The sequence below is a fragment of the Castor canadensis genome, chromosome 13 (assembly GCF_047511655.1).
Source record: "Castor canadensis chromosome 13, mCasCan1.hap1v2, whole genome shotgun sequence".
NCBI lineage: Eukaryota > Metazoa > Chordata > Mammalia > Rodentia > Castoridae > Castor > Castor canadensis.
The window spans coordinates 6,657,048-6,675,113 of record NC_133398.1 but is presented as its reverse complement, the minus strand read 5'-3'; the positions used below and the strand labels follow the sequence as shown (position 1 = coordinate 6,675,113).

General features: G+C 49.8%; 2 protein-coding genes across 2 annotated transcripts; one reads left to right on the top strand and one right to left on the bottom strand.

Annotated features, from left to right (window-relative positions):
- Positions 1 to 950: 950 nt before the first annotated feature.
- Positions 951 to 6,968, top strand: Tor1b (torsin family 1 member B). Its single transcript, XM_020158948.2, has 5 exons — positions 951 to 1,214; positions 1,797 to 2,062; positions 4,022 to 4,197; positions 4,794 to 4,921; positions 5,315 to 6,968. The coding sequence occupies exons 1-5, from the start codon at positions 1,019 to 1,021 to the stop codon at positions 5,554 to 5,556; spliced, it is 1,008 nt and encodes a 335-aa protein (XP_020014537.1). The 5' UTR covers positions 951 to 1,018; the 3' UTR covers positions 5,557 to 6,968.
- A 2,147-nt stretch (positions 6,969 to 9,115) lies between these two features.
- On the bottom strand, positions 9,116 to 16,662 carry Tor1a (torsin family 1 member A). Its single transcript, XM_020158947.2, has 5 exons — positions 16,432 to 16,662; positions 15,763 to 16,028; positions 12,722 to 12,897; positions 12,499 to 12,626; positions 9,116 to 9,724 (listed from the first exon to the last, which is right to left on the bottom strand). The coding sequence occupies exons 1-5, from the start codon at positions 16,616 to 16,618 to the stop codon at positions 9,474 to 9,476; spliced, it is 1,008 nt and encodes a 335-aa protein (XP_020014536.1). The 5' UTR covers positions 16,619 to 16,662; the 3' UTR covers positions 9,116 to 9,473.
- Positions 16,663 to 18,066: the final 1,404 nt, after the last annotated feature.

The following is an 18,066-nucleotide window of genomic DNA, read 5'->3' as shown; positions in this document are numbered from 1 at the left end:
GGCCTTCACCTTCCAGTCTCTGCCTACTACTCCATTCTCATCTCTTGCTACCAGTCCTTCAGCAGGTGAACTACTTAGTCCCTCAAAACGACCCTCTGCATATTTTGTTCTCTGTATAGAACACTCTAGTTTGCTTGGCTAACTCTTTAGTTTGTACTTGGTTAATTCCTTTAATCTCCAGCTTAGACAAAAAAGCCTTCCCTGCCCCAAGGTCCCTGTACTTTGACCGTTCAGTGTTGGTCCTTGCTCCCTTGCTGCCTCCCCCACAGCCCATAAGCTCGGGAAGGGCCAGGATCAGCTCTGGCTACTCCAGGCTGTCTTCCCAGCATCTGGTCACTGGCCTGCCATGTGGCAGGCAGAATGAGTGAACTGGGTTGGACTGTGCAGACCCAGCAGGTCTAGCTTGGGGCCGTTATATCCCTGATCTTCGACCCTGGGCCCAGCACCCAGAGTGTTCAGAAAGAGGGCTGGCAGGTGGGCAGATCTGAGAAGCACTCAGGGAAGTGAAGAAAGGGATGACAAAGCAAAGTTTGGGAGCGTAGAGGCGCTTAAGAAAAACCCCATAGGAACTGGGGCTGTAGCTCTGTGATAGAGCACTTGCCTAGCATGTGCCAGGCCTTGGGTTCTATCCCCAATACCGCAGGAAGGAACAAAAGGAAAAGGGAAGTAGAGAGAGAGGGAGAAGGAAAGGGGGAGAAGAGGGGAGGAGAGAGAGGGAGAGAAAGGAAAGAGAGAGGAAAGAGAAAAGAAGAAAGAAAGAAAAAAGAAACGAAAAGAAAAGGCAACTGGTAAAGGTTCAGAGTGGAGCTTCTTTGAAGCCCCGTCTCTAGACAGCTTCGTGCCCTTCACAAAGATGGCAGCGCCCGCCCGCCTCCCCACTCCTGACCAACATGGCCGCCCTAAGGAGGTGAGCGGGTCTCACAGCGGAAGTGACGCAACACACCGGAAATCCGGCCTGCTGATCGGCGGGAGGAGGCCCCAGCGCGGCAGCTGCGGGATATGCGCTGGGGAGCTGGTGATGCGGTGCGCTGCGCGGTTCCGGGGCGCCGTGGCCTTGTGGCCACTGCTGGCCGCCCACGTGGTGACGGCATTCGAGCCCCTGAGCGTGGGCATCGCCATCGGAGCCGTGTCTGCCCTCACCGGCTACCTGTCCTACACTGACTTCTTTTGCCGCTTCGCCGAGTGCTGCCGCGAGAAGCCGCTCAACGCCTCGGGTACGTCCCTCGCGGGCGGGTCGCGCGCGGCGTCCCCACGGCGGTCACGCCGGTGGGTGGGCGGGAGTGGTTCTCGGGACGTCCGGCCGGATTCCAGCCTGGAAGCAATACCTACGGAAACAGCCTCCGCACCGTGGGGCTGTGCCCAGGACCTTTACCGCCTTCGCGGGCCTTGAGATCACAGCCAGCAGAGCTAAAAGTAGCAGTGGCCAGCATGTCAGCCCTTCTGTACTTGCCAGATGTGCAGCGTCCGTCCACAAAGCCCACGTGCGTTTGCTTACAAGCCAGCCGGGGTGGCGGGAAAATTAGCGTGCAGCCCAGCCAAGAGGTGGTTCATCTTTGCACGAACCGTTTAGCGTCCCGGTCACTAAGTGTTAAGGGGAACATCCACCTGACACATTTCCTTGGAAGTGACGTTTGAGTCCAACCCGCTGTGGTTCAGCTTCGGCGTTGGCTCTGGGGTGTGGCAGAGACCCCTCTGGATCACTTGCTAAGCTGTGCCTCTCGGGCCAGCTGAAAGTGCTGCTCTTCGGGTGCTTTTTAACGTGTGTTTTTCTCTCTGTTCCGGGGCTGATTCTGCAGCCCTCAGGCTGGATTTGGAGGAGAAGCTGTTTGGACAGCACCTGGCCACCGAAGTGATTCTCAAGGCGCTGACTGGCTTCAGGAACAACAAACATCCCAAGAAACCGCTGACTCTGTCCTTGCACGGCTGGGCTGGCACAGGCAAGAATTTTGTCAGCCAGATTGTGGCTGAAAATCTTCACCCAAAAGGCCTGAGGAGTAACTTTGTCCACCTGTTTGTATCGACTCTGCACTTCCCACATGAGCAGGAGATAAAACTGTACCAGGCAAGAGAATCCACTGTTACCTGTCACAGGCCACTTGGAGGGGCCTGGGGGACCTGCTCACTAACTCTGGCCTCTGCTTCGTTTTTTGCATTGCAGTAGCTCTCAGAGAACTCTGCTGAGTTAAGGCACTTTATTTATTAGAGACAGGGTCTAATTATGGAGCTCAGGCTGGCTACTCAAGATCCCCCTGCCTCAGCCTACCAAGGGCTGGGATTATAGGTAATACCACCAGGCCCAGTTTAAGTTACTTTTAGACCCTTAGTGATTACAAAGTTGAACTACAATTTCTTTCTTGCACTTCCAAAATAGTCTGGTCGGTAAGGGTGATGTTACCAGTAAAGTATGGAGCCAGCCTAGTATGTGTGAGGCCTTAGGTTTAGTCCACAGCACATATTAGAAGAAAAAAAAATGGGGCCAAAAGAGTCAAGGTGACTTTCTCTTTACAGTCTTTGTGACTTTGTGGCAGAGCAGAAACTTGAACTCAAAACTTCCCAACACCCAGTTTATGAGATAGCCACATTGTGCAGTGAATGAAGGCAGTTAGCATTCCCAGTAGGGCACAGGGTGTTAGGTGAGGCAGTCCTGGGTAGTTAGTTTGGGCCTGGCTTCATTTCACACTCCTCACTTCTGTTGCAACCTCAGCTTGCCTCTGCATTTCACAAGGTAGACTAGAGGATTTTTTTTCCTCCTAAATAGCTTTGATCCCTTTGCTCCCCCCATCCTTCGAGAACTTGCTTTCAAGTGCTGTTGCTTTCTTATAAGAAAACATGGAAGAACTGAACCTCCACACTGCTTCTCCTTCTGAGACTCTTCTCACTTAGTGGGGTGATTCACTGAATGGAATGCTTTCCTGGTCAATGTTAATGGTCCTTCTGTTAGGTGGGGACTGAAATAAGAAATAGAAACTTAAGTGAACAAGGAAGTGAAAGTCTTTGTCACACAAACCGTGAGACAGCGAACAGTACCAAGAGGAAGAAATAATTTTCTTGTTTTGCCAAGTTATCAGAAATCTCTTGAAATACAGTATAGTAGATGAGGGTGCATGGAGCTCGTTCATGGTTATGGCCTTTCATGGTTTGGGGTTGAGTTTGTTGCTTGGGTGTCCTTGTTTTAAGAAAGTAATACAGATGGGATGAATTTGATCAAAGTACATATGCATGTCTGTGAATATCACAGTTTATGCTAATAAAGTTTATTAGCATAATAAACATGTAGCTTGGTGGCAGAGCACTTGCCCAGGGTGCTCAAGAGCCTAGGTTCCATCCCCAGTGCTGTTTAAAAAAAAAAAAAAGAGCTGGATGCTAGTGGTTCACACCTGTAACCCTAGCTACTTAGGAGGCGGGGATCAAGAGGATCTCGGTCCGAAGCCAGACCCGGTAAATGTTTTGTGACACCCTATCTTGAAAAAAGGATTTGTGGAATGGCTCAAGAGGTAAGAGCTCCTGCCTTGCTAGTGTGAGGCCCTGAGTTCAAACCTCAGTGCCACCAAAAAAAAAAAAAAAAAAAAGAAGCAACAGCAGCAGGAAGCATGGGAGCAGCTGTTCTTCACGAAATGCCACCCATCCAGGTCAACTCCTTTATTCATTGCACCAGTCCAAGGCCCTGGTCTCGGCACTGCACAGGAATAAGGCACAAGGTTCCTCAGTACATCTGGCAACATTAACTGGACATTTCAGTGGTTGACTGTGAATGACAGTCATAACTTTAGAAAGTCAAAGGGTGTCATTTGAGTTAAGACAGGCTCTGCATTTTGGCATTTATCTTTACCAGTGTCCACTTTTGGTAAACTTTGGAAAAACTGTCACCCAGGGAGCAGAGGTAAGGGTGCAGCTCTAGGAGCTCTGGGGCAGACCCCAGGGAGCTCTACCCTTTGTCTTCCAGAGCAGGAGGAACAGTGTGCCACTGGGGCTCCCAGGCACACCCTGAACCTTTCGTCTCTTCTCTTTCATGGCGCTCCAGGACCAGCTGCAGAAATGGATCCGCGGGAATGTGAGTGCGTGTGCCAGCTCTGTCTTCATATTTGATGAGATGGATAAGCTGCACCCTGGGATCATTGACGCCATCAAGCCCTTTCTAGACTACTACGAGCAGGTGGATGGGATTTCTTACCGCAAAGCCATCTTCATCTTTCTCAGGTTAGCAGGAGGTGGCTTCTTGGGGACATACAGCCCTTCATTTTTCCCATGCTAGAATGAGGTACCAGGGACAGAAGTGCCAGCCTGGCAAAGTCACTTGCTCATGCCTGTGACATGCACAGATGTGGGCAGGGAAATGAGCTGGAGAAGTGATGAGTGAGAGGACAACTGCAACCTCGCTTTTGCTTCTGAGGATTGTAAACAGCCAGTGTCATCTCAGCAAGTTCTAACAACACAGATTTCAGTTCCTTGAGGGCAGACACTTGCGTTTGTTTTTTGGGGGTTTTTTTTTTTTTGGTCTGGTAGCACTTAATAAATACTCCATGGTTAAGAATAAGGCTGTCTGTGGGGGGACCATCAGAGGTGTAGCTCAGTGGCAGAGCACTTACCTAGCATATGTAAGGCCCTGGGTTGGATTCCCAGCACGAGGGGGTGGGAATAAAGTTTAGGGCTGGGGTGTAATTCAGCATGCACAGAGCTCTGGGTTCAATTCTCAGCACCAAGAAAAATGAAAGAATAAAGCTCACAGCAAGTCCGTTTCCTTATGACACACGGAAGTCTTAAGATATCTTAGTCTTTGTTTCTCTGCAACTCAGCAATGCAGGTGGGGACCTTATTACTAAGACAGCTCTGGACTTCTGGCGGGCAGGAAGAAAGAGGGAAGAAATCCAGCTGAAGGACCTGGAGCCTGTGCTGTCTGTTGGCGTCTTCAACAATAGGCACAGTGAGTGTGTGTGTGTGGGTCGGGGTGGGGGGGAGGCGTGGGCACCCTGCGCTCTGCCAGCAGGAACCATCTTCTGTCATAGAATCATTCTGGCCTGTGGTTTTGCTGAGGGAGCTTTCTCAGGGCATCACCAGGATGTCCAGCTGAGACTTAAGTTAGGCTTATTGGACATTTGACAAAAAGAGTCTCCTGATGGGTTGACATGAAGAATGTACCGTGGGCTGGCAGAGTGGCTCAAGTGGTAGAGTGCCTGCCTAGCAAGCATGAGGCCCCAAGTTCAAACAGCAGTACTGCCAAAGAAACAACAAAAAGAATGTACTATGGGCAGTGATCAGATGTGGGACATGATCAAGTGGCAGTGACAGCAGGAAATAGCTGTGTCTTGTCCTGCAGGTGGCCTGTGGCACAGTGGGCTGATAGACAGAAACCTCATTGACTACTTTATCCCCTTCCTGCCACTGGAGTACAGACATGTGAAGATGTGTGTGCGGGCAGAGATGCAGGCCCGAGGGGCTGCCGTTGATGAAGACATTGTCACCAAGGTGGCAGAAGAAATGACGTTTTTCCCCAAAGATGAGAAGATCTACTCTGACAAGGGCTGCAAGACTGTGCAGTCACGGCTGGATTTCCACTGAGCCATGGAGGCTCAGCACACACAGGCCTTGCCTAGTAGAAGCACTTTGAGACCTCTCGAGGTTTTGCACATTTGTACCTGTGAACTTTTGAGACCTAGAAGTTGCTATAAGAGTTGATTTTTAAAAAGATGTAGCATGACAGCAGCCCAACTCTTACCTGAAGCTGTGGGTGAACTTTTAAAATGCCCTCATGCTCACCAATACTAACCTTGACTCAAGTGCCTGGAAGCAGCTGTATACAAGGCCAAGGTTCTTGTGTGAACCATGGCACCCATGCCTTAGGAGCCACCACTGTGACTAAAGGGGCTGAAAGGTTCTGCTGCCATCTGGGGAGTGATGGATTTTTGCCTGCTGAAAGCATGCTGTTCACTTTGCACAGAGCAGTCACTGACTCGAAGTATCTTTAGTTGAAGGTAGCATGGGTAGGTGCTGATGGTGTCTGTATGGAGCATGTGACCCTGTGCTCTGGCACTCTCAGCCTGGGCTGTACTGTCAGCGTGAGGAGTGGCAGCTCCCTCTGAGGCCCCTGCAACAGACCAGGACAGACTGGTCCCTGGGGTCTGTACCTTGCTCTGGCCATGGAGTTCCTTTGTCCATCCCCCACTTTGTATTATTGGTCCCAGCCTTCGTTGTATGGCTCTTGAGCACCAGTCACTACCAGATTTTCCCCAACCCTGTCCTGACTGGGTTTGAGTTTAAATTTTCTGTTCCCATGGTAACACATTTGCCTGTTAAACTTGATGCAAGGGTCAAATACTACCTGCAGAACCACTTGGAATCCACAGGACGGGGTCCTTCCCCACTTCTGACGTGCTCAAAGTGAGTGTCAGCCTGCAGAGTGCATTGCCACAAGGTGGGCCTGCTGCACAGAGCTGCTGTGTTTGCAAGCATGAAATCATGCTTTTACTTCTGACTCAGGTGAGAAAGGGTAAGACATTTTAAAACCTAGGAAAGACACAAAATGGAATCATGGTTTCTTTTCTCAGGCTCCCTTAAACAGTATAGACTTTATTGTTAAACTCGTGGCAAAGTGTGCTCACAATTAGACACAAAACAAGGCCTCCTGAAACACGGCTGGTCCTGGGTGTCATCTTACTGTGACACCTGCATGGCAGCATCAGGCTGGAGTGCCCTTACCACTGGGGAACGAGACTTAGATTCCAGCCCTCGGGGATCGTTCTGATCGTTCTGAGACACGAACAGCGTGCAGCGTTTTTTATACATGTACACATGGAAATGTCTGATGGGGCAGCACCTTTGTCTTTAAAATGCCAAGGAGAGACTTGAACGTCTCAGAATGTATTCTCCCACTGGAGCTGTTACCTTTCTTCCGTAACCTTTTGGGTGTCTAGTCAAGACGAGACCGAATTTTCTGTTTACAGTGATGAATAAACTGAACTCCTGTCGGCCACCTTTGGACTGCTGTTACTGATTTGTAATTTGAGAAGGCCTCAGTTGGCCCTGACCCAGCCTCCTCCCCCTGAGGAGATGTAGATAAGAGCTTGAATTGACCTGTTGAATATAAACCAATAAAGCCCATGTGTTATGCTGCAAAAGGCCACTGGCTTCCTTCTAGTTTACTTGGCAAGTTTGAGCTCAGACAAAATGAAGGTGTTTAACAGCTCAGGTGCTCACTTCCTGCACCCTGGATGTGCCAGCTGACTGGCTTTGTCACGTATAATCAGTATTTGCTTTAAGGTTGTTATTCCCAAACAGATAGGGAGAAGTTCAGTTGCATGGAGTGATGGACATTGTCATGGGGTAGAGATGTACAATGCATCTTCCAAAAAGCAGTGTAAGAGGGAAAACTGAAGCACTGGGAATAAGACAACTGCCATGCCAAGCCCAGCTTGGATGAGGAAACCGATGCTGGCTCTTCCCACCTGGGACTGGTGAATCATGAGATTGCAGTTCTGTTAGTCAGATATCAAACTTGCCTTGCCTTCTCTCGGCAGTGAGTTGATAAGGTGGACTCATCACAGAATGAGAATTGTCGGGCTTCAGTTCAAACCATCCTCACTATCTCACTGCCCACTCCGTGCCTCCAGGTTTGATTCTTAGCCCAATGCTGTCTTCACTCTCCCCCACCCTGCCTCGTCTACAATGATGGAACCTTCCTAAACTAACTGAGGGCCCTGTGTTCCCTGGTTAGGGTCCCCAGGGATGTCATCTTCAGATTAAACCTCACCTGTGACTGCTGGGGACACTGGGAACCATCCTTAGGCCTGGACCACCTTGAAAAGGGACCCCGATGCAGGCTGAGTAACTGAGGCAGTCCAGTAGTTAGAATAATAACCTTTTTGTTCATTTGTTTTTATGAGCCAGGGCCTTGCAAATAGTACTGGTTCTACCACCAAGCTGCTTCCCAGCTTCTAGCCCATCCTCTATGCCTGCTAAAAACTAGCCCTGGTGAGCACTCTGGACAGCAGCCATTCTCATGGGAACCCTGCTTCTTTGTAAGCAGGTGTATGCTACATAAAATAGGATTATAGACAAGAGCCACTAGTGCCCAGCTAAATACATTTTTTAAAGGAGAAAAACATACTGTAAGCCTCATGAGCTTGGGCTGTGAGTTGAGGATCCAGCAGATACAGTCCAGGTTGGAGTGCAATGAAGCCTAACAGAGACCCAAGTCCCCAGGATAGCTTGGACCCCACGCTGACCTGCACAGCATGTTACACTCCATTGTTGGGATTCGTGGAGCTCCTGACACCCAGTTCAAGTCCAGCAGAGATCCCAGGCAGGTGTACAGAGCTGCAGTGTGAAGCCCTGAGTTCAAACCCCAGTCTCACCGAAAAATCAAAAGACAAAATGTATTCACAAATTATGCAAAGTTCTATTATAAAATGCCAGCTATTTACATTCATAGTTAACACTGTTGTAGGTGTTCCAGGAAGGGGTGGCCAAGCTTTCCTAGGTTTGGGGGATTCTGATTAACCTCACAAAATTAGTGATAAATGAGGAAGGTTTGGTAAAAATACAGCAAGATTGGCCACACAATTTACAATCCAGTAGAGCATGTTGGCACATTCAGAAATGGAGTGAAGGGGCCTTTCTTTGCACAGCTCAATGACTGGCAAAGGACAAGCTGGATGCTTCTTTTTTGGTGGTGGTACTAGGGTTTGAACTTGACCTTGAGCCACAGCTCAAGCTGGATTTTTTTTTTTTTTTTTTTTTGGTGGAACTGGGGTTTGAACTCAGGCTTCATTCTTGCAAAGCAGGCACTCTACCACTTGAGCCACACCTCCAGTCCTGGATGTTTCTTTCAAGACTTAGTCTCAGCCAGGTGTGCTGAGTTCAAACCCCAGTACTGCCAAAATAAACAAGCCCAGATCCACCTGGCTTGACAAAAAAAAATTGAGTTTGACAAAAGTTCAGTGTTAGTAAGATCACCCCCACAGCTCACACTGTTGCTGAGATTAAAACCTGGGCGGGGTACTGGCAGAGCTGGCTCCCATGCCATTCCATAAAACAAATGCCAAGGACCTGTGTTCGAGCAGTAGAGACACAGGTGTGTGCTATAATGGTGAGAATTTAAAAAACACACAAAGCCGACAACTTAGAGCCTGAAAAGTTACTCACAATGTTAAAAGCCATTTTAAATAAACATCACATTTTCAATAAAACTTACTTGTCCTTCCTTGAAACAGAAACTCTTGAAATTAAAAACATAATTTTTAAAAAATCAAGAGCCCCGGAATGGGTAGGCTAGGAACTGGCTACTTCCCTTTTTGGAGGCTCCAGAAGCTTCAATGTCCATGGTCCCTGATGTGGCTACCTGCAGGCTCTGAGGGATGAACACAAAGGCCAGGAGAATTTGTCACCTCCAGCAGGGAGTGTTCACTGGCTCCTCCTCTCAGGAGAGGAGCTGGGGCGGACTGAGCATTGAGCCTTTCTGTGTGCATGGCCTTGGGCTGTCAGTCATCGAGGTAATAATCTAACTTGGTGAACACAGTTTTGCAGCCCTTGTCAGAGAAGACTCTCTCCTCCTTGGGGAAGAATGTCATCTCATCGGCTACTTTGCTTATAATGTCCTCGTCAATTTCATAGCCTCGGGACTGCATTTCAACTCTGATGCACATTTTCAGGTGTTTGTATTCCAGGGGCAGGAAGGGGACGAAATAATCAATGAGGTTTCGGTCAATTAGGCTGCTGTGCCAGAAGCCACCTGGGGCAAAGAAGAAAGTGCTGTTCATTGTCCATTTGTCCATCCACCCATTCAACACACATCTGCTAGGGGCCCACTGTGAGCCCGGCCAGGAGGTAGAGCTGGACACCTGCCCTCCCAGAAGTCCCAGTCCAGTGAGGGAGGTAGTGGGAGCCAGTGAGCTGGCTACCAACACCTACTTGTCATGATGCTCTGTGCTGGCATGGGCAAGTGTCACTGCAGAAGGATGCCTTCGCATTGTGGACTCAGCGATGTCTCAAGTGTGCATTCTGGAGCCTGCCACCTAGACTCCTTCTGGGTGAAGATGTGTGGAGGCTGGACTCCACCACACATTTCCCCCGAGGAGGCCTGGCTCTGCGCAGCCCAGCCCCTAGAACTCTTGACCTGGCGCATGTTCCCTTTGACTGTTTTTGGCAATATTGGGATTTGAACTCAGGGTCTCACGCTTGCTAGGCAGGTGCTCTGCTACTGGAGCCACTCCTCCAGCCTGTACACCCCAAGCTCAGCCTTGGATGGTTCACAGCTCATTTTTCTTCATGCCTTCTGCTTGGCTGTTAAGTTTTCGTGGCTCTGCTTCTAACACTACCTCCTGAAAGCCCAGAGTCAATGCCCAACAGGACCGCAATAACATGGCTGGCTGGATGGGGTGGAGCCTATGGCTACCTAGGAGAAAAACTGGCCACTGAGCAGACAAATGGGACAGCTCACTCATCAAGGCCTACTTGTGCCAGGTGTATGCTGTGCCCCAGAGACAGAGCAGAGAGCTAGGCAGTCATGGACTCTGTGGGTTTACCATGCTACATGAGTAGACACCCAACAAACCAGGAAAACACATTTGAGATGGCCCTGGAAACAGTGAACACTACAAACAGAACAGGCAGCTAGGGTGGTCAGGCAAGGCCTGCCTGAACAGGTGAAGGACTAGACAGACCCAGAAAGTGTTCCAGCAGAACCAGGTAGCTTTAAAAACCATCTACTGGAGCCGGGTGTGGTGCTCCATTCCCAGCACTCTGGAGAAGGATCGTGAGTTCCAGGCCAGTCTGAGCTACAGAGCGAGACCCTGTCTCAAAACTACAACAAGCAACGACAAGACCACGGCTCACCACCGTGAACACCCCACGCCAGAGTCTGTTCCCTGTTCTTCAACCACAGGGACCCCCAGCACGGGTCCACATTAGGGTCCCTGTTCATGCTGTTCCCTTTGTCATCCATGTGGCTCAATCTCTAGGTCAGCTCAAATGCCACCCCAGTGCTAGGGGTGTTCTATCTAAAACACAGCTGGGCGCTGACACAGGAGGAGCATGAGTTCCAGGGAGTGACCACCCTGGGCTACGTCTCGAGACTCTCAAAAACAAAACAGCAGGCCCCAGCAGCCCCAAACCCCTTCTTGTATCTTCCCTCTGGGGGGATACATAGGCATTCATATGTGTCATGTATTGTATCCACACACACGTATGTGCATCCCCTACCATGTGACACACTGTCTCCACCTGGGTCTAGGAGGGAAGGAATTGCTGGCTTGCTTGCTGCAGCATCTGCCTGAAGCCGGTCTGCCCAGTGCAGTCTTGGACTTGAGTCGCTCTGCAGCCTCCAAGCACGCAGTTCTGGGTGCTTGGCCTCACCACTGTAGCTGCGGTTTCCATTGTCTGTGTTCAGGTTTTTTTGGTGGACTGAGAGACTTTTTAACATTGTCTTTCCTCAGCAGTATTCCATTTGCATAGTGCTCATAAAATACCCTAAGCTGTTCACACAATTTCAATATGGATTTCTTGACAAGTAAGTTTCAAACGAGGCCTGAGGCCTTTGTTTTGTCACCTCAAGCACCTGTCAGCCTCCACCACGGTTTTCTGCCTCTAGTGTTCAAGGTCAAAGACCTGCATGACATTAGCTAGAGAAGCAATTGAGCTAAAAATTAAAAGCAGGCTGTGTGGCACTGAGCAAGCTGTTACCCCTCTCTAAGTTGCAGTGAGACAGTGATTACAGGCAGGAGCCATCAAGAACCACAGTTCGAGGCCAGCCTGCCTGGGCAAAGAGTTCAGGAGAACTCCATCTCCAAAATAACAAACAAAATGGACTGAAGGTGTGGCTCAAGCAGTAGAGCACCTGCTTTGCTTTCCAAAGCTCTGAGTTCAAACTCCAGTCACACACACACACACACACACACACACACACACACACACACAAAGACGAGACAATGACACTGTCTACCCACAAGGCAAGTGAAAAGCAAACAAAACATGCAGGTTGAGTGTTTTGCACAGTGTCTGGCAGAAAGCAAGGGCCTGGCCTCAGTTTGGCTGTTATTCTTGAACACAGGACCTCAGAGTTCTAGGGCAAGGCCTAGGGAGGGACCTACTGGGTCACCTACCCAGTCACCTCCTCCCCAGGAGCCACCCACAGTGGCTTTCCTTGCTGAACTACCTGCTTTCCCTCTATCAGGAAAATCACCCAGTGGAGGAAAATGGGGAACTGACTTTCAAGATTTCAAAGATCAACAATTTCTGTTTATAACAGCACTCCCTGAACACTGACCTGAGGGGACTGGTTTTTTTTTTTTGGCAGAACTGGAATTTGATCTCACAGCCTCATGCTTGCTAGGCAGGTGCTCTTACCATTTGAGCCATTTCACGAGCCCTTTTTTGTGATGAGTTTTTTTGAGATAGGATCTCACAAACTATTTGCTTGGGCTAGTTTCAAATCAAGATCCTCCTGATCTCTGCCTCCTGAGTAGCCAGGATTACAGGCGTGGGCACCCGTACCTGGCTCCTACTTACTGTTCTTGTTGTTAAAGACCGACACGGATAAGGCAGGCTCCATGTCTTTGAGCTTGATGTCCTCCCTCTGCTTCCCTCTTCTCCAGAAATCCAAAGCCACGTCTGTGATCCTTTCTGCTCCCGCATTGCTGGAAAACAATTGTGGTGAAGAGGACAGGGCTTTCTGCAGTAGCCCTGGGCTCGGGATCAGGGCTCTTCCATCATGTCCCAGCCCTGGCCTCACCTGAGGAATATGAAGATGGCTTTCTGGTAGGAGACTGTGTCCACCACATCGTAGTAATCTAGGAAAGGCTTGATGGCATCTATGAGGCCAGCGTGCATCTTGTCCATCTCGTCAAAGATGAAGATGGACCTGGCACAGGCACTCACGTTGCCTCGGATCCATGACTGTAACTGATCCTGAGGTGCAAGGGGAAAAGACAATTCAGAGTTCTCAGCAAGCACCATCCAAACCACCTTTTGTTTCCCTGCAGGGCTGGAGATGAACCCAGGGCCTTTAGCACTACCACTGAGCTGCACCCCAGCCCATAGAAACAGCTCTTTGCTAAGATCAGAGGCTGTACTTTAGGAGTACCATGCTAACAGCTGCATACCCACGAGCTCTCGTTCCTCGAAGCCACCCCATCACACCCATGTCACAGATGAGGACACCAAGGAACACAGCTTAGCAAACTTGCCCCAAATGATAAGATTAGCATCTAGGAAGCTGGGATCTGAACCAAGTCCTGTCTGATTCCAAAGCCCCATGCTTTGACTCCTGCGCTGTGAGGTCTCACAGCTGGGTGCTGGTCCTTTGCCCTTAAAATGGTAATGTCATGTTTATCTGTGTATGCTGGTCTTGTTGGCAGAAGGTGGAAACCAAATGCTGCCTGGCCTGGAGAGGCACCCGACTCACAGGTGGAGAGCAGTGTGCCAGGCTTCGGCAGGCAGAACAGCTGAGGCCAAGCCTGGGCACTCAGTGCCTTGGGAGAAGTGTGGTGGGTGACATGTTTTGAGTTTCTGGAACAATGTCTGGGATTCTCTGAAATAAACCTGTCTACCAGAAACATGCCATGAGGACATATTTGGGTCCTTTGGGTTTTTTGGGGTAAGGGCTCAAACCCAGGGCTGGTCACCATTGAGCTACCCCTCCAGCCCAGAGTACTTCTAACACCAGACAATCACATAAAGAATAAAGACCTTCTGAATCCTTTTCATCAGAAAATTGAGCCATAATCACTTCTTGGCCTTTTGAATAAAAATCAAGTATAGCCAGGTGCTCCTGGTGGTAATTCTAGCAACTTGGGAGGCAGAGATCAGGACTGTGGTTCAAAGACAGCCCTGGGCAAATAGTTTAGGAGACTATCTCTAAAATATCCAACACAAAGCAGGGCTGACAGAGTGGCTCAAGTGGTAGAGTGCCTGGTTAGCAAGTGTGAGGCCCTAAATTCAAACCCTGGTACCACCAAAAAAATGAGTAAATAAAATCAGGTGTAGAAAATTGAGTCATAGTTCTATTATTTTGGTTTTTTCTATTACAGTGAAGTGGGGAAATTAGCTATTTGCTTTCTAAGGAAGATGCTAGAAGTTACAGTGTATGTTTTCTTGTTCTGGGATTTTTCCTTGGCTACTGCGACTATAGTTATAATGTTCCGTATGTGTATCTAATCTAAATTACAACATTGCTCTAGCCTTTTTTTTTTTTTTTTGGTGGAACTGGGGTTTAAACTCAGGGCCTCTCACTCACAAGGCAGGCACTCTACACTTGAGCCATTCTGCCAGCCCCCACTAGCCTCCATTTACAATGCAACGTTCCCAGACCTGAAGTAGCCATCGGAGGCCAAGAGGTGGGCCATTGTTTAACAAGAATTCACTCAGCTCTGTTAGACCCCAACAGCTGAGGTTTTCCCACTCTGCTACCCCAACCTACACGGAATGACAGGGCACGTGTGCCGAGTGCTCACTACAGGAAGACACTATACTCACTGCCGTTCACGAAACATTTTACTGTTCCTCCCTAAAGTCAGAGGGATTTTTTTTTTTTTGGGGGGGGTACAGTACTAGGGTTTGAAGTCAGGGCCTCACACTTGCTAGGCAGCTCGCCACTTGAGTCAAGCCCCCAGCCTCTTTTGCTGTGTTTTGAGATAGGGTCTTGCCTTATACCTAGGCTGACCTGGACCTCAATCTTCCTATTTATACCTCCTGGGTGGCTGGGATGACAGGTGTGTACTAGCACACCCAGCTTTTATTGGCTGGTGAACTTTTTTGCCTGGACTGTGATCCTTCCAATCTCTACCCTCTAGAGTAGCTAGGATTATCGGCATGAGCCATGGTGCCCAGCTGAGGGAATGGCCTTCTTCCCTCCCTCCCTCCTTTTTTAAGAAAAACTTTTAGACAGGATCTAGCCATATAGCCCAGACTGGCTTCAAAACTGTAATCATCCTGTGCTGGGATTATAGGTATGGGACACCATGGTGGGCTATGTTCCCTTTCTGACATGAGAAAATTCAGGCATGGAGAGATGAAGCAACCTGCCTAAAATCAGTTAAGTTGACGGAGCCTCAATCCCAACTAAGATGACCAGCTCATTGTGATTTGCCTAGAACTTTTCAGGTATCAATGCATCCTGGGAACCCCTGGACAACTTTTGTGGCCCTGATGCTTAACCAAACAGAAGGGGAAATGTTCAGTGAGTGAGGGGTGAGTATTTGGCTGTTCTGCGCACAAACATAATTTTGTAACCTGCTTCTCAGAACGGTCAGGCAACATTCCCAACGCTACACGGCTGGAGGGAGGGAAAGCTAGGACTCAAATTCAGGTGTGCCTGCAGCCAGAGCCTGGGCTGGTCATTCATGAGTTCAACTGTGAAAGCAGCCTGCAACAGTTAAGTCAAAGTAAACTTAGACCTCTCTAGAATGTCTCTCCTCTTCCACAAAATGAAACCCGAAGATCTTTAAGTTGAATTTGATTTGACAGTGTCCATCCCTCCACTGGGGTTTGAACCCACTGAGCTAAACCCCCAGCCTTCTTTACTTTGAGACAGTCTCATTATGTAGCTCGGTCCGGCCTCAACCTTCCCATCCGTCTGCCTTAGTCTCCCGAGTGCTGGGATTACAGATGGGCACCATCATCAAGCCCAGCTTTCCCTACTTTTCAGAGCGGAACTGACACAAGGAGCCAAGATCAGGCTCACTCATTGAGACATGCAATTCCCCAGTCCTATCCCACAACAAAGAAACCCCAAGCCCAGCGTCATCAGGAAGGATTCCAAACTCCTGCCCTTGCCTTATACAGGGTGATGTTGGAGGCATGGGGGAAGTGCAGCGTGGCCACAAACAGGTGGACATAGTCACTGTTCAGACCGCCCTCGTAAATATTTTCCGCGATGATCTTGCTGACGAAATTTTTGCCCGTGCCGGTCCACCCGTGTAGGGAAAGGGTAAGGGGTTTCTTGGGCTTCGGGTTACTTAGGAAACCAGACACAGCGTTTAAGATGACTTTCTTTGCAAGATGCTGTCCAAAGAGCTTGCTGTCCAGATCCTTCTGCAGCACTGGGAAAGACAAAGCCGGTCAGGAGACGGAGAAACGGCTGGCAAAACTTCTTCCCCCGTGCAGGCCCGGAAAGGAGCCTGCAGAGCCGGCTGCGCCCTCGCCCGGCCGGCGGAGAGGGGCTGGGCCGTGCGCATCTGGCCGCGGGCGGGCGTCTGCACCCCGGCCGTGCTCTGCTCCTCCCATCCGGGCAAAGCGGAAGCCGCGCTCCGCGGAGCGCTGACAGCCGTCCTCCTCCGTCGGCTCTCTGCTCGGGCCTCCGATCAAAGTCCAGCCCCGGCCCCGCCGCCACCCATTCCCCGCAGCCCCGGCCCCGGCCCCGCCACCGCCACCGCCCACTCCCCGCAGCCCCCGCCCGGGCCCCACCACCGCCCACTCCCCGCAGCCCCGGCCCCGGCCGCCTACCCTCCCGGCTGAGGCTCCGCTTCTGGCCGCAGCACTCGGCGAAGAGGCAGTAGAGGCGCGGGTAGGAGATGGAGATGTAGCCGGTGAGCACGCCCGCCAGGGCCAGCCCCAGGCTGATGGGCTCCACCGCCCGCACCACCGACGGCGCCAGCAGCAGCAGGGCCACCACGGCCCGGCCCAGCTTCATGCCCGACCCGCGCCGCCCTGCGCGCACCTGCGCCGACCGCGGACCCGCGCGGCCTCCTGACGCATACTTCCGGTTCCTGCCTCCCTTTTTGTTCCGGGCGGGCCTCCGCCTGACGCCAGCGTTAGCCATCTTTGTTAGGGGCAGAGCCCTTCTCCGCCACTGAAATGTTGGTTATGGGAATCCGTTGATGAGCACGTTGTTTGTGTGTCTGTGTTTTGTTTTCAAATACTTTATGTTTTAGAACAGTCTGAGATTTACAGAAAAATTGAGAAGATATATAGTGGGTTCTCATGTTATTAAAAGCTTACGTTCATATGTACATGCTACAATTAATGAACCACTACTGCATTATTAAAGTTCAGTTTATTCACATTTTCTTACTTCCAGCTAATGCTTTTTTCTGCTTAAGGACCCCATCCAGCACAACCCAGTGTGTGTGTGTGTGTGTGTATTTTTGGTGGGATTGGGGTATGAACTTAAGAGCTTTGTGCTTGCAAAGCAGGCACTCTACCATTTGAGCCATGCCTCCAGTCCACTTTGCTCTGGTTATTTGGAGGTGGGCTCTCCCAAACTATTTGTCTGGGCTGACCTCGAACCTAGATCCTCCTGATCTCAGCCTCCCAAGTAGCTGAGATTACAGGTTACAGGTGTGAACCACCAGTGTCCCGCACATCCCATTATATTTGTCATGTCTCAGATTCTCAGCCTTTTCATTATTATTTTTATGGTGCAGGGGATGAACTCCAGGGCCTCATGCATACTGGGCAAATGCTCTACCTCTGAAGTCACACCCAGCTAAACATGAGTTCACACTGACATCTCCAACCCTAATTCATTACATGGATCAACTGAGCCTCTTTCCCTTGTTTATCTGCAAATTTCCAGTCAACAGTAAGAAATATGGCTCCTACTATCTGATGACCACTTTTAAGTTGGGCAAAGGGAACTCCAGCAAGCAGGAACTTGCCCATCCATCCTATATTTGCTGGGTGCCTGTGTTCCAGGCCGTCAGTATTTATCTCCATTCCTTGATGTCCCCCTGCACACCATGGAGATCTAATGTTTGCTCAAATACTCAGGAAAGATTTTGAAGCTTCAACTTTTTCGAGCTTTATTAAAAATGATGTATAGTATTGATCACATATTATAAACCAAACACTACACATTACCTCATACTTGTAATACTGGGGGTAGGGATCATTCATAGTTTTTTTTAATCCAGTAAGAGACTGAACCCAGGGCCTTACAATTATCAGGCAAGCACTCTACCACTTGAGCCATGCCCCAGACCTCTTTTGTAGATTTTTTTTTGTGTGTGTGTGTGGCACTGGGGCTTGAATTCAGGGCCTTCACCTTGAGCCACTCCACCAGCCCAATTTTTTGTGATGGGTTTTTCAAAGTCTCTCAAACTATTTGCCTGGGCTGGCTTTGAACTGCATTCCTCCTGA